This window comes from Leptonychotes weddellii, chromosome 16 (genome assembly GCF_054177405.1).
Source record: "Leptonychotes weddellii isolate Sample4059 chromosome 16, ASM5417740v2, whole genome shotgun sequence".
Classification (NCBI taxonomy): Eukaryota; Metazoa; Chordata; class Mammalia; order Carnivora; family Phocidae; genus Leptonychotes; species Leptonychotes weddellii.
The window spans coordinates 32,255,725-32,268,285 of record NC_138384.1 but is presented as its reverse complement, the minus strand read 5'-3'; the positions used below and the strand labels follow the sequence as shown (position 1 = coordinate 32,268,285).

The following is a 12,561-nucleotide window of genomic DNA, read 5'->3' as shown; positions in this document are numbered from 1 at the left end:
GCAACTGTCAATTCATATTTTGTATATTGAGGCCATATTAATACGTAAAATTGAAAACTGTATCTTCCTTGTGAATTGGTGACATTTTTTTAAAAAAAATATTTATTTATTTGACAGAGGGATAGAGAGCACAAGCTGGGGGAGCAGCAGGCAGAGGGCGAGGGAGAAGCAGCCTTCCTGCTGAGCAAGGAGCACAACATGGGGCTCTATCCCAGGTCCCTGGGATCATGACCTGAGCCGAAGGCAGACGTTTAACCACTGAGCCACCCAGGCGCCCCAGACATTCTTGATTTCTATTTTAATTGCTATATCAGATCTCTTTTGGTATTTGTCTATTATTTCTTTCCTGTTTTCTTATTTTCAAAATTTCCCATAGTTATCCTAAAACAGAATATACTTGGATTTTAATTGTAGCATTTGGTCCATTTATTATTTTTGCCCAGAAATATCTTACTTTTGCCCACATTCTAAAATGATAGTTGAGTACTGAATTTTAGATTGGCAGTTATTTTTTTTCTTAGCACTTTGAAGACATTACTACTCTATTGTCTTCTAGCTTCTATTTTGCTATTAATGATTCTCATAGCTCTCTTTTTTCTCTAGGTGTTTTAAAGATTTTCTCATTGTCTGTCGTGGCCAATGTAGCGAGGTGTCAATATAAACTTTTTTCTTGCTTTGGGAATCACTTCGTGTCAATGTTTTTTGTCAGCCTGAACATTTTCTTGCTAAACTGCCACTACCCCTCCCTGACCCCCGGAGCTACATTCTGAGTAATTTTCTCAGATCTATCCTTTAATAACTATACCTTTTATTTGAGGAAGTTCTACTTGGTTATTTTTAAAGTGTACCCAGTCATTCTTTCTTTCCCGTCTTTTTGATTCTCTCGTAAGATAATTAAAACACTTCTTAGGCATCTAAGAAACTTCTTGCTGTTATGTTTGCTAATTCACTCATGATGGGTTGTTTGCTTATGTTTTCTAATTTTGGATTGTGAGCTTACCTTCAGCAGTGTTTTACTGATGGCAATCCTATAGCCTCTCTGGTTATTCTGAAGATTTATTTATTTGTGATAGGGAGCGACAGAGCACAAGCAGGGGGAGCGGCAGAGGGAGAGCGAGAAGCAGGCTCCCCCACTGAGCTATGAGCCCGATTCAGGACTCGATCCCAGGACCCTGGGATCATGACCTGAGCTGAAGGCAGACGCTTAACCAACTGAGCCACCCAGGTATCCCTCTGTGGTTATTCTGTATTGATTTTTGCCAGATGTCTAAAAAGATTTTTGAGGCCAGGACCATTTTGTAAACTTTTAGACTAAGTGGTTCCTGGATTGGGCATGGAATGTAAATTACATACATCCCAAACTCTAATAAGAACAGGTTTCTAGGTAAAAGTTTAGGGGAGACTCCAGCCTTATCCTAAGACTGAGCCCAGAAAGATAAGCTTCTTCATTGTCAACCTGTGTTAGTGGAAGAGGTTTCTAATCTACCATTTCATATTGATTATATTTCCCTTTACGGGTTCCAGTTTTATGTGAGGGATCTCACAAAGGTCACACAAACCCCAGGCCTTTTCTGTCTCACTGTGGTTAGTAACACCAAGCTCCCGACAGGTCTACCGGTGAGCAGGTGGAGGGTACTGAAATCAGCAAGAGGCATTTATACCATCACAATTTCAGTTTTCAGTTTATTGCTCTGGTTTATAGTTCTCTCTCTTCATTTCTAGTCCATAAGAATTACCTTTTTTTTTTTTTTTTAGAAATCTTACCTATACTTTTAAAAGGGTATCTGTTATATATTACCCAATGTTTCCAGGTGTTTTGTAACAGTCAGGTTTTCACATTATCTAATCTATCTTATTACCATAATTCTAAATTTGATTTTCATAATTCTTTAATGGTTTGTTCTCTTATCCTCACTTTCTCTTTTCACATATATCCACATTAAATATAATTTTCACTGTGAATATTCCTAGAAGTATAAATTAAAAGCAAAAGTAGTCAGCAACCAATCTCAATCTGTCAGAGTTATTTAAAAACATCCTTCCCTGCAGTACTTTCCAATAAAAGCTTTACATCATTAGCGGAGGACGGCATGGAAAGAACACAGAAGCAAGACTCGCTCTATTTGTGTTTTGGTTTTGACACTGCCATGACCAACTCTGAGAACTCTGACAAGACACTTCAACCTCTTGTGGTCTATTTTTCCTCCTCAGAGTTTTTTATGAATCGATAATCATATGGATCAATACTTGCACCCTCGATTTAGGAATACACAGATTTTAACAATCTAAATATTTCTGTGATATTCCTGAAACTATGTTGCAGTTACTTAACTATAACAATGCTGAGATCTTAGATGGCCAAACCTGACTGAAATAAAGTTGCAATATCAGTTTATATAATAGCAAGTATCTGCATCAATCAAAACAATACATTCTGCTAATCAATTATGCTCTTCTCTAAAGTGACTCAAAAATGATAATACCTTGGCTTTTGGAGTAGCCTTAATTGTCCATATGCAATCAACTGCTTGGCCAGGTTTTGTTTTTTCTTCTTGTTCTACCTGACTAGAACGCACTATTCCATCAGCTCCCGAGAGCTCAAACTGGCAATCTAGAAAGAATAGATGAATGATGTTCAAAGGAAAATAAGACTGATCAAAATGCTATGAGGAAAAAGAGGTGATATACTAAACCTGGGATGGGATTTAAAATACCTCCTAGGTAAGTAAAGTCTGGATCTGTAATAGAAAAAAGAAGAAAGTAATTGGCATTGAGATAGTTTAGAGTTATGTTAAGGTTTCATGTCTTAAGTTATGTCTAATCCTTCATTTAATAGCAAAGGAAGAGAAAGCTTTCATTGGTGTAGACTACAGAGCACTGTTTTTTTTTTCTCCCCCGGGGATGTTTAGGTGCTTATTTATAGGAACAATGTTTTTTAAAACGGTAATGTTTATACTACTGATCCCATCATGAATAACTTATTTATGCCACCTGAAAACTTGAAACCCTGGCAATAGCAATAGCTAGTCCATTAATGGATGGATGAATAAACATAACGTAGTATGCACAATACAGTGGAATATTATTCAGCCTAACAAAGAAATAAAATTCTGATATATGCTACACAACATGGATAAACCCCGAAACATTACACTAAGTGAAATAAACCAGACACTAAAGGACAAATACTAACATTGTATGATTCCATTTATTGAGGTTCCTAGATTAGTCAAATTCATACAGACAGTAGGTATCAGAAGCTGGAGGAAAGGGGGAATGGGCAGTTCGTATTTAATGGACACAGGGTTTCAGCTTGTGTTAACAAAAAAGTTCTAGAAATGGATGGTGGTGACGATTACACAACATTGTAAATGTACTTAACATGCACTCGTACACTTAAAAAGGATTAAAATGATGAATTTTATGTTATTTGTAATTCACGACACACACACACACACACACACACACACACACACACACAAAGTAGTAGCTAGTAAGTGGTGTTTTCAAAGTGGCAGGGAAAAAATGACCAGGTGATATACAGGATATTCTGTCCGGTGAAGTAGTTCATAGAAGACCAAGAACTAATAGTTCATATCAAAATAACTGATTTCAGTAAATTGGTCAGGTATTTGATTTTTTTTTTCTTCAGGTATTTGATTTTTATGAACTAAATCAATTAACTGAAATAATGATACTTTAGTGTCAAAAAGATGTTAAAGACCCTTATATATGAATCAGATCTTTGTAAACTAGTTTGACTATCTGAAAGAAAAAAAGACATCAAAAACAATGCTCTTAATTGAATACTTTTTTTAAGTATTAAAAATCAGGCTTTTTAATACATAAAGATTCTTACTTGAAGAAAAGTAGCTCTTTTTCTATTAGTTTATGTATCATGAGAGCAACTTTATACAGATTATGGTTAAAATATAGACAGATTATAATAAAACACTTATGATTTTTAGACTATATTAACTTACATTTGCATTTTATAGTACTTCAGAGTTTCTACATACATTATGCTTAGTATCATGCTAATTAGAACAATATCAGGAAAACTATGTAATATTCCGCCTTGAAGATGAGGAAACTGAATGAGAGAGATTATGATTTTCTTAGGCCATATTTACAATGGCAAAGCCAGGACCAGACTGCAATTCTCCAGACAATTTTTCTTACCCTACCATATTGCCCTTATAATGTGGGTGAGGATTCCACAGTTTTACCACTAAAAAAAGAAAATCAAAATAAATAGGTAATGCATAATTGGCTAATTATGGCTGTGTCTAGTTATTTCAAGTCATACTTAGAAATTTTGTCTAGGGATCAGTAAATCTAGAAGAAGACTACTACTAATAATGAGAAGATAGTATATTTTAAAGATTTTAGTTATTTATTTTAGAGAGAGAGAGTGAGTGCACACATGTGTGCCTGAGGCAGGCAGGTGGAGAGAACAGAGGGAGAGAGAACCTGAAGCCGACTCCATGCTGAGCATGGAGACCCATGTGGGGCTGGATCTCATGACCTGAGCAGGAATCAAAGAGTCGGACACTTAACACTTAACTGACTGAGCCACCCAGGAGCCCCAAGAAATTAGTATATTTTAAATTAAATTCTCTAAATTTCTGGTGCTATCTGTTGAGAATAGAGGACTCTTAATGGATTGCTACTTCCTGGAAGTAACTGCGACAATTCTGGAAATTTTAATGCAATGACAACATTCTAGAACTATAGTCTACACACGAAGGAATTCTGATTCATTGGCAGGTAGCTCCTATGACTTTACTCCACTGCTGTTTAATTAAATATGTCTTTGACATTTCTCTACAAAAGAGCTGAAATGTTGTCCCCTTTCGGCAAGGTTGGATTTAGTTTATTAAGTTAAAAGAGGCAAGTCTCTGTGATGTATTCTTAATTAAGCTAAAAAATTCCCCCCTACTTTTTTTAATATGATAACTATGCAGAAAGTATTTGGAATTAAAAACAATTTTAACAAGAATTGAACATCCAGTTAAATACAATAAATTGTGTATTGAAATAGGTTTTGCAGGCTATTTAAAGATTCTGAGATATTTTAAATTAGCAATTTTTTCATTCTGGCAATTTGGTGTATATAGGTCCTATTTGAACTTTCAAATTAAGTTTTTTGGTAACTCTAATTTTTAAAAATTTATTTTTATTGTAGTAAAAAATATATATGACATATATATATACAACCACTATCCACTTAAGCAAAAATTAAAAACAAATTTTACTATGATTCAGCAATTGTGCTCCTTGGTATTTATGCAAATGAGTGAAAAAGTTGTCCACGAAAAAACCTGCATATGGATGGTTATAGCAAGTTTATCTGTAATTGCTAAAACTTGGGAGCAACCAAGATACCCTTCAATAGAATGGATATACTATTGTACATACAATGAAATATTATTCAATATTAAAAAGAAATGAGCTGTCAAACCATGAAAAAACACAGAGGAAACTTAAGTACATATTACTATGTCAAAGAAGCCCGTCTGGAAAGGCTACATATTGCATGATTTCAACAATATGACGTTCTGGAAAGGGCAAAACTACAGAGATAGCAAGATCTTGCTTGCCAAGAGTTAGGGATGAAGAGGCAGAGTCCAGAGGATTTTTAGGGTAGTGGAAATACTTGATATGATATTGTAATGGTGGACAAGTCATCCCACATTTGTCCAAACACACAGAACACACAACACCAACATTGAACCCTATGTAAACTATGGATTTTGGGGGATGATGTGTCAGTGTGGGTTCATCAACTGTAACAAATGTACCAAATGATTTTGGAAGGCAGATGTGTTAGTGCAGGGCTGGAGATATATGGTAACTCTGTACTTTCTGCTTAGTTTTGCTGGGAACCTAAAACTGTTCTAAAAAATAAAGTCTATTAGATAAACTTTACTTTCTGAAATGTTATCCTTTTGGCATTGAGAACATAAATACTGAAACAACACTTAAAAATTCCCATGTTTGTTAAAAAAAAAAAAAAAAGAAGAAAAAAAAATTCCCATGTTTACTGACAAGAAAAAAAAGTTGATTATGTTGTTCAGGCAAAAAAGCAGGTAATATAGATGTATACCATCAGTTATGTAAAACAAAATCAAAAGATACAGAAAAACATCTGAAGGGATACACACCAAATTGTTAACAGTGGTTTTTTATATATAGGATGGTAAGATGATGGATATTTTCTTTTCATTTGGATTTTTTTTAATTAATAAATTTCTTACATGAAAACAAATAAAAGCAAAGAAATGACATAATTGGTACACTAAGTTATTTTTTCATCTTGTTAGTCTACAAGTTGTTTGACGACAGGAGCAATAACATTAGGGATATGCACTCTCCGGTTTTACACGAGAGAGTATTGCAGGTCTCAAAGTGTTCACAGATACAGGGCAGGGTAAGACAGAGTGGGCTGAATGGAGACCCTAATCCAAATCTCAGAACCTGTATTACTTTATGTGGTTTAAAAAAAAAAAAGAGTGACAATTACATTACAAAACAAAAGATGGGATTAGTTAAGGATTCTGAGAGGGGAATGTGAAGACGGAGGCAGGGACTGGAGTGATGTGGCCACAAATCCAGGAATTCTGGGGAAGCCCCCAGGAGTTAGAAGAGGTGAGCAATGGATTCTCCCCTAGAGTTCCCAGAAGAAATGTGGCCCTGCTGGGTTTTCTGCCCTCCAGAACTCCGAGAGAATAAATTTCTATTGTTTTCAGCTGCTAAATTTTTGGTTCATTAAGGCAGCCTTAGGAAAGTAATACATCAGGTATTCCCATTTTACCAATAGCAACCCTCAGGTGCAATTGTGATGAATAGTCTTATAGCTATCAGGTAACAGAGAACGGATTCGAACCCAGATCTTTTGCCTCCAAGTGCAGAGCAGTACTTTTTCTATTGCTCAATATTTTCTATAGCTTACTTATTCAAATGAGTGGTAATTCAAGCATTCCAATGGAAAAAACCTGCCAAAATAATTTTTGGTAAGGATTATGAAAATAAGACAATTTGCTGAATTATCTTTTAAAATATATTTATCTTGATGTTTTTAAGCCCTGCTATACATTACAAAACATAAAGAAATCTAAGAAAAATGGGATGCCATCTATGAAATGCTTCAAAATTCAAGTGATACCGTTCTATTTCCAATTTTTGGTTTTATTTATTCACGAAGTGATTTCCCTTTGGCCTTGCTAATTTCTTTAAAACCTTGATTTGATTAATTTGACTAAATTCTCTTTTCTAGACATAAGATTCTAAAACCAGAGTGAGATCCAGTGAAAAAAAGACAACTTCATTACCTGGAATAAATGAATATTTTGCTCGAAATCCCAGTCCTTCAAGTTCTTCATCAGAACTAAACTTAATCCACATGAATCTCCCTGTTGATCTAATGAGTGGAGGGCTTTTCACACCACAGTAACGATCTATAAGTGGAGAGAAACCAAATGGCCCATCTCGAACCTCCAAGTGGTCAAACCGACATTCAAATGATGGTTCTATATAATAATGTTCATCAAAGGTCAGCTCTATTCTTTGACGTGGAGCAGCTAGAAAATAAAAGCAAGTAAATGAGGGCAACACAAAGAAAAGCATAAATGTCCTGACACAAGTAGGGAAAGTAAAACAACTGCTCTGTTACTGTTTCACAGATGAGAATCATGAGGACTATTACATATAAACTTCAGAATTAATGTTATATTATATATCAATAATAACAATGTTGCTCTGCAGAACTACAGTGATCTTTCCCTTTGGAATATGCTGTTTATTAAATTAGTTAAATGTACTTAATTAATTAAAATTAGACTAGAAAAGCTAATGCTTAGTTCATGAGATACAATGAATAGAAAAACAGAAGAAATGACAAGAACTAATGTAACTATGGACATAAATCTGCATAAAGCATGATAAGAGATGCCATAGTTTGAGTTTGTTTGTTTCTTTCAAGTTTCTTATTAGAGAAATTTCTCATCTATACTGACGCATCTGGTTGAATTATATTTTAGGAGATTCAAAATTCCTAGAAAATTTCAACTATTATTTTGTTAATGTGTTCAATATTCAGTATAATTACTAGAGTTTAATTCAAATACATGTTTAAATTTTGTTCAAACTGGCTTAAACTGGGCATCTTACCAATGTACTTAGTTTTATAATAAAGTTAAAATTCATCCATTAAAAGACAGAAATTGGTCAAATACCTTCCAAAATGTAGATACACTCCTTGTTTGGTGGATAGGAGTCAGGATAATTTGGTGAAGCAAAATGACCTCCATTGCTGGTTCGAACCCAAATGCCACACTGGGTTGCAGGAATATGCTTGATTCCAACATTTTGTCCATCTTAGGGAAAAATGGCATTTAAAACATGAATTACAGCAGAAGAGAACAGCATTCTTCTCTTTTCCCCATAATTTAGCCAAACAATTGCCCACTCTAGGTCACACAGATAGTGTATATAATTTTGCAAGAACCACGGCCAAGTTTAGTGCAACAAACTGAATACAGCAGAAGTGAGAGAAAGGTAAAATTGTATGCTGTGCTGGTGGGAAGAACTTGCTGCTAGAGGACAAGTTTGCCCTGTAGGCGAGCAGGGAAATAAAATGCTTAGATTTTACAAGGGCAAAACCATGTGGGAGAATCTGATAAGTCAGTGCAACTCTATAAAATTCAGTTCTGACATAAAAATAAAAGGATCCCAGGGGTTTATCTCTGGTATGGTACCTCTATATTTAGTTTAACACAAAAGCCAAATATGATCCAAAGATTACAAAGGATTTTAGTTAAAGACTGTAGATTGAACACATGCATTTAGTTCTCTCTCCTTAAACTCCACCAACAGTTCTGGATTTTTTAAGGGCAAAAATAAACCCCTAAAGAGGCACAAAGAGGTAGATGCAATCACAACAACTAGCAGTACTTGGTGAGCAGGAGAGGGCATGACAGGTGGTGGTGAAATTGTCCTTTCTAAAAACATGAGGCCTGGGTAAGAGTTATTTAGAATCAATCTGATTTCTTTTTTTTTTTTTTAAAGATTTTATTTATTTATTTGAGAGAGAGAGAGAGAGCACATGAGAGGGGGGGAGGGTCAGAGGGAGAAGCAGACTCCCTGCTGAGCAGGGAGCCCGATGTGGGACTCGATCCCGGGACTCCAGGATCATGACCTGAGCCGAAGGCAGTCACTTAACCAACTGAGCCACCCAGGCGCCCCAAGAATCAATCTGATTTCTAATACCCTCCCCTGCTCTACAAATCTAGGTAGCTGCTGCTGTCACCACATCGGAAAATGAGGTGATTCCTTTGCAGAAGATAAAGCAAGGTTCTTGGACTAGGAGACACCGGGCACAGCTGAGGGTGACCAACCCGTAACAAGGAGACTAGGGAATGGGAACACAGTGAATGGCATTCCTGGCCTCTTCCCCCACTCAACTCCTTTAAAAGCCTCTAGGTAAGATGCAGAACGTCTAAGCAGGACATGTAAAGCTTCCTGTCTGGGGGCTCTCAACAGTCCAGAGGAGAGTGCCAGCAGTGCGGACTCAGGAATTCCCCAGTGCTGGGTCACAGGAAACAAGTCCTTCCACACCTGCAGACAGCTAATCATCAGATTTCAGTGCTCCACTCATAAGTAACAGTAGACAGTCAAGGAGCACCAGATATTTGAGGAAAGCCTCTAATATGAACAATGAATAAAAAACAGGAAGAAAGCAAATCTGAGGAAACAAAGATTAAAAAAAAAAAAACAAAAAATTAAAACAAAACTGTCATTTAATCCCCTTAGAGAAAAAGAGTGTATCTATAAAACACGAACAAGGATACTTTAAGAATATTCAGAAAACAAAAATTTTCTAAAAACAGAAGAAATGAAAAATTAGTAGAAATTTTAAAGCAGAAGACCGCAAAGTGTAGCTCTGGCCAAATCCGACCTGTGGCCTCTTACTGTAACGGAAGTTGACAATGGAACAAGTCCACGTCCATTCTTGTGCCTGTGGCCCACAGCTGCTCTCACGGTACAACAGCAAAAGTGAGTCATTGCTCCCGAGACTGTCAGGCCTGCAAAATCTTAACTATGTACTGTCTGGCCCTTTACAGAAAAAGTTTTCCCATTCCTGGTTTAGACGGTAGAGTTGGGGAAGTCTCAATAGAGACTGAGAAGAAAGCAGAGTAGAAAGACAGATGGAAAATAGAAAAACCACCACCACAAATATATCTCATAACCAAACAGAAGTTTTTAAAGGATAAAACGGAAAAAAATAGAGAAAAGGGAATTTAAAAACTTAAACAAGGAAAAAGGGAAATAAAAATTTCCTAAACTGAAGGACAAAATTTTCATATGGAAAAAGCTCTGTGAGTGACTTAAATTCTGAGAACAGATGTGACCAGAATTACATATGACAGAACTACGCCAAACAGGTGGTACAGAAGGAAAGTAAGAGAACACTGGTATAGAGTCAGGGGCAGAAAGTAGCATGGAAGAGCTAAATTTTCATCTTCCATGGTGGGAAATCATTGTCTAATATGTAAAACTGAAATATTAAGAAGTAACAGTATAACATTATTTAGAAATACGCAGGGAAATACCAAAAGATTCAGCTAAAATTCTGGTTATCTCTATGGAGAAGGAAGTAGAGTAGCAGAGGATGGAAAACTACTTTTTCATAATTAACTTTTTAGAATGCTTTGATTTTTGTCATGTGTATGTATAACTTAGATGAAAATAAAAAGTAAATCAGTAAATGTTCTAAACTCTGACATGAAAATCTGGTTCGAAAAGCACATTAGCTTATCTTCTTTCATAAACAAGGACAATCAGAACAGGTCCACAGGGCTTTGAATAAGATACTGACGGAAATATTTTATTTGTCTACATTGAAAAAAGGGATTTTTATTTCTGCTGAGTGATAAAGCATGAATCTCATTTAATTTTTGGACATAATCCACAGAGTGCTGGGAGCTACTAGTGATGCCCATTTAAAAAATTTATCAGGGCAAGACTTTGACAATTTACTCTAGTTAACTGCAGCTGAACTCAGTAAAATTGAGACTGATAGGTTGACAGAATGCCTTAGGTCACTGGATCGCCCCAGAGGGATTACGGAAATAGTATTCAAAAGTTGCAATCCTTTCCAATAAGCCATCCCACTCACTGTCCTGAGTATGTGATAAGTGATCACTTTAAGTACTTTACCTTGGGTCTTTTGGGCCACAGCAATCCCTTCGACTACAAGTATTGTTATTAACAACACTAGAGAAATAATAAAAAAGAAAAGTTAAAAAATTGAATCTATATTACATTTTACTAAATCTATAAGGAAAATGAGATGATAAAAAAGATTAATTAAGGCTGCTATTTCTTACTAACATTCTCTCTCAAGATTTTTAAGGGTTATATGTCATGTTCTGATTTACTATTTGACACTTAAGACAACCCAAGAAAAAACACAATGGATACTGTACTCATTCATACAAGCACTAACAGTATATGGCATTTAAAGCATTTTTCAATTTATGATAGATTAAAAACACGCAACAAACTTTGTTGACCTCAATTATGCTATATTTACTGTACTCCAACTCAAAGAGTTTACATGCATTATATGGCCTGCTCTATAATGTATTATGCCAGTAAAAGTTCAATTAGCTTATCTGACTTGTGAGAGCATTTACAACAAAAACAGAAGTACGGGGGCAGCAGTCTCCCAGAAATCAACTTGTTTTATAGCTGTGCAGTACTTGCGGTCCTGCGTGGACAGTTACAAAAGCCAGCATATTTTTTTTTTAAAGATTTTTTATTTATTTATTTGAGAGAGAATGAGAGACAGAGAGCACGAGAGGGAAGAGGGTCAGAGGGAGAAGCAGACCCCCTGCCGAGCAGGGAGCCCGATGTGGGACTCGATCCCGGGACTCCAGGATCATGACCTGAGCCGAAGGCAGTCGCTTAACCAACTGAGCCACCCAGGCGCCCCAAAAGCCAGCATATTTAGAAATGAAGCTTTTTTCCCCCCAAGTTGAACATTTCTGAGACCCAGCCAATAACATACTGAATTGTTTTGTGTATGTATGTGTTTTGATGATTCTTTTAAACATTTTTATGAATGGTACAGACATCTTTCACTCTCCCTTTCAATGGAAATCACAGTGTGAACTGGAGTTTTTATTATTCATTCAGTCAATAAGCACTGACAGAGTACCTACTGTACCAAAGGATAGCAGGTACCAAGGAAACACAGATGTTGGGTAGGGGGGGAATACAGCAAAACAGTTAAGAGTATGGACTTCACGAGTTAGGTGGATCCAGGCTGGAGTTCGAGTTTTGCTGTGTACCAGCCGTGAGGCCTTTTTACCTCTCAGTTTACTTAACTGTAAAATGAGGATGTTGTCCCAGTAGCACCAACCTCATAAGGCTGTTGAGAAGATTAAATGAGATGATGATGCACACAGTACTTGTTATATGCTAGGCATTCTGCTAAATAAATGATAGCAAACTACCATCCTTAAGGAGTCAATCTACTGTCAAAAAGAATTTACA

At 36.1% G+C, this 12,561-nt stretch overlaps 1 protein-coding gene across 1 annotated transcript in view; it reads right to left on the bottom strand.

Annotated features, from left to right (window-relative positions):
- The window catches only part of NETO2 (neuropilin and tolloid like 2), a 53,533-nt gene that overhangs the window by 38,561 nt on the left and 2,411 nt on the right, over positions 1 to 12,561 (bottom strand). Inside the window, exons 3-7 of the mRNA XM_081807585.1 lie at positions 11,221 to 11,277; positions 8,238 to 8,378; positions 7,335 to 7,583; positions 2,715 to 2,738; positions 2,484 to 2,611 (exon numbers count right to left, since the gene is read on the bottom strand). Of these exons, the coding sequence (XP_081663711.1) occupies positions 2,484 to 2,611; positions 2,715 to 2,738; positions 7,335 to 7,583; positions 8,238 to 8,378; positions 11,221 to 11,277 (599 nt within the window). The remainder of the gene's footprint in view (positions 1 to 2,483; positions 2,612 to 2,714; positions 2,739 to 7,334; positions 7,584 to 8,237; positions 8,379 to 11,220; positions 11,278 to 12,561) is intronic.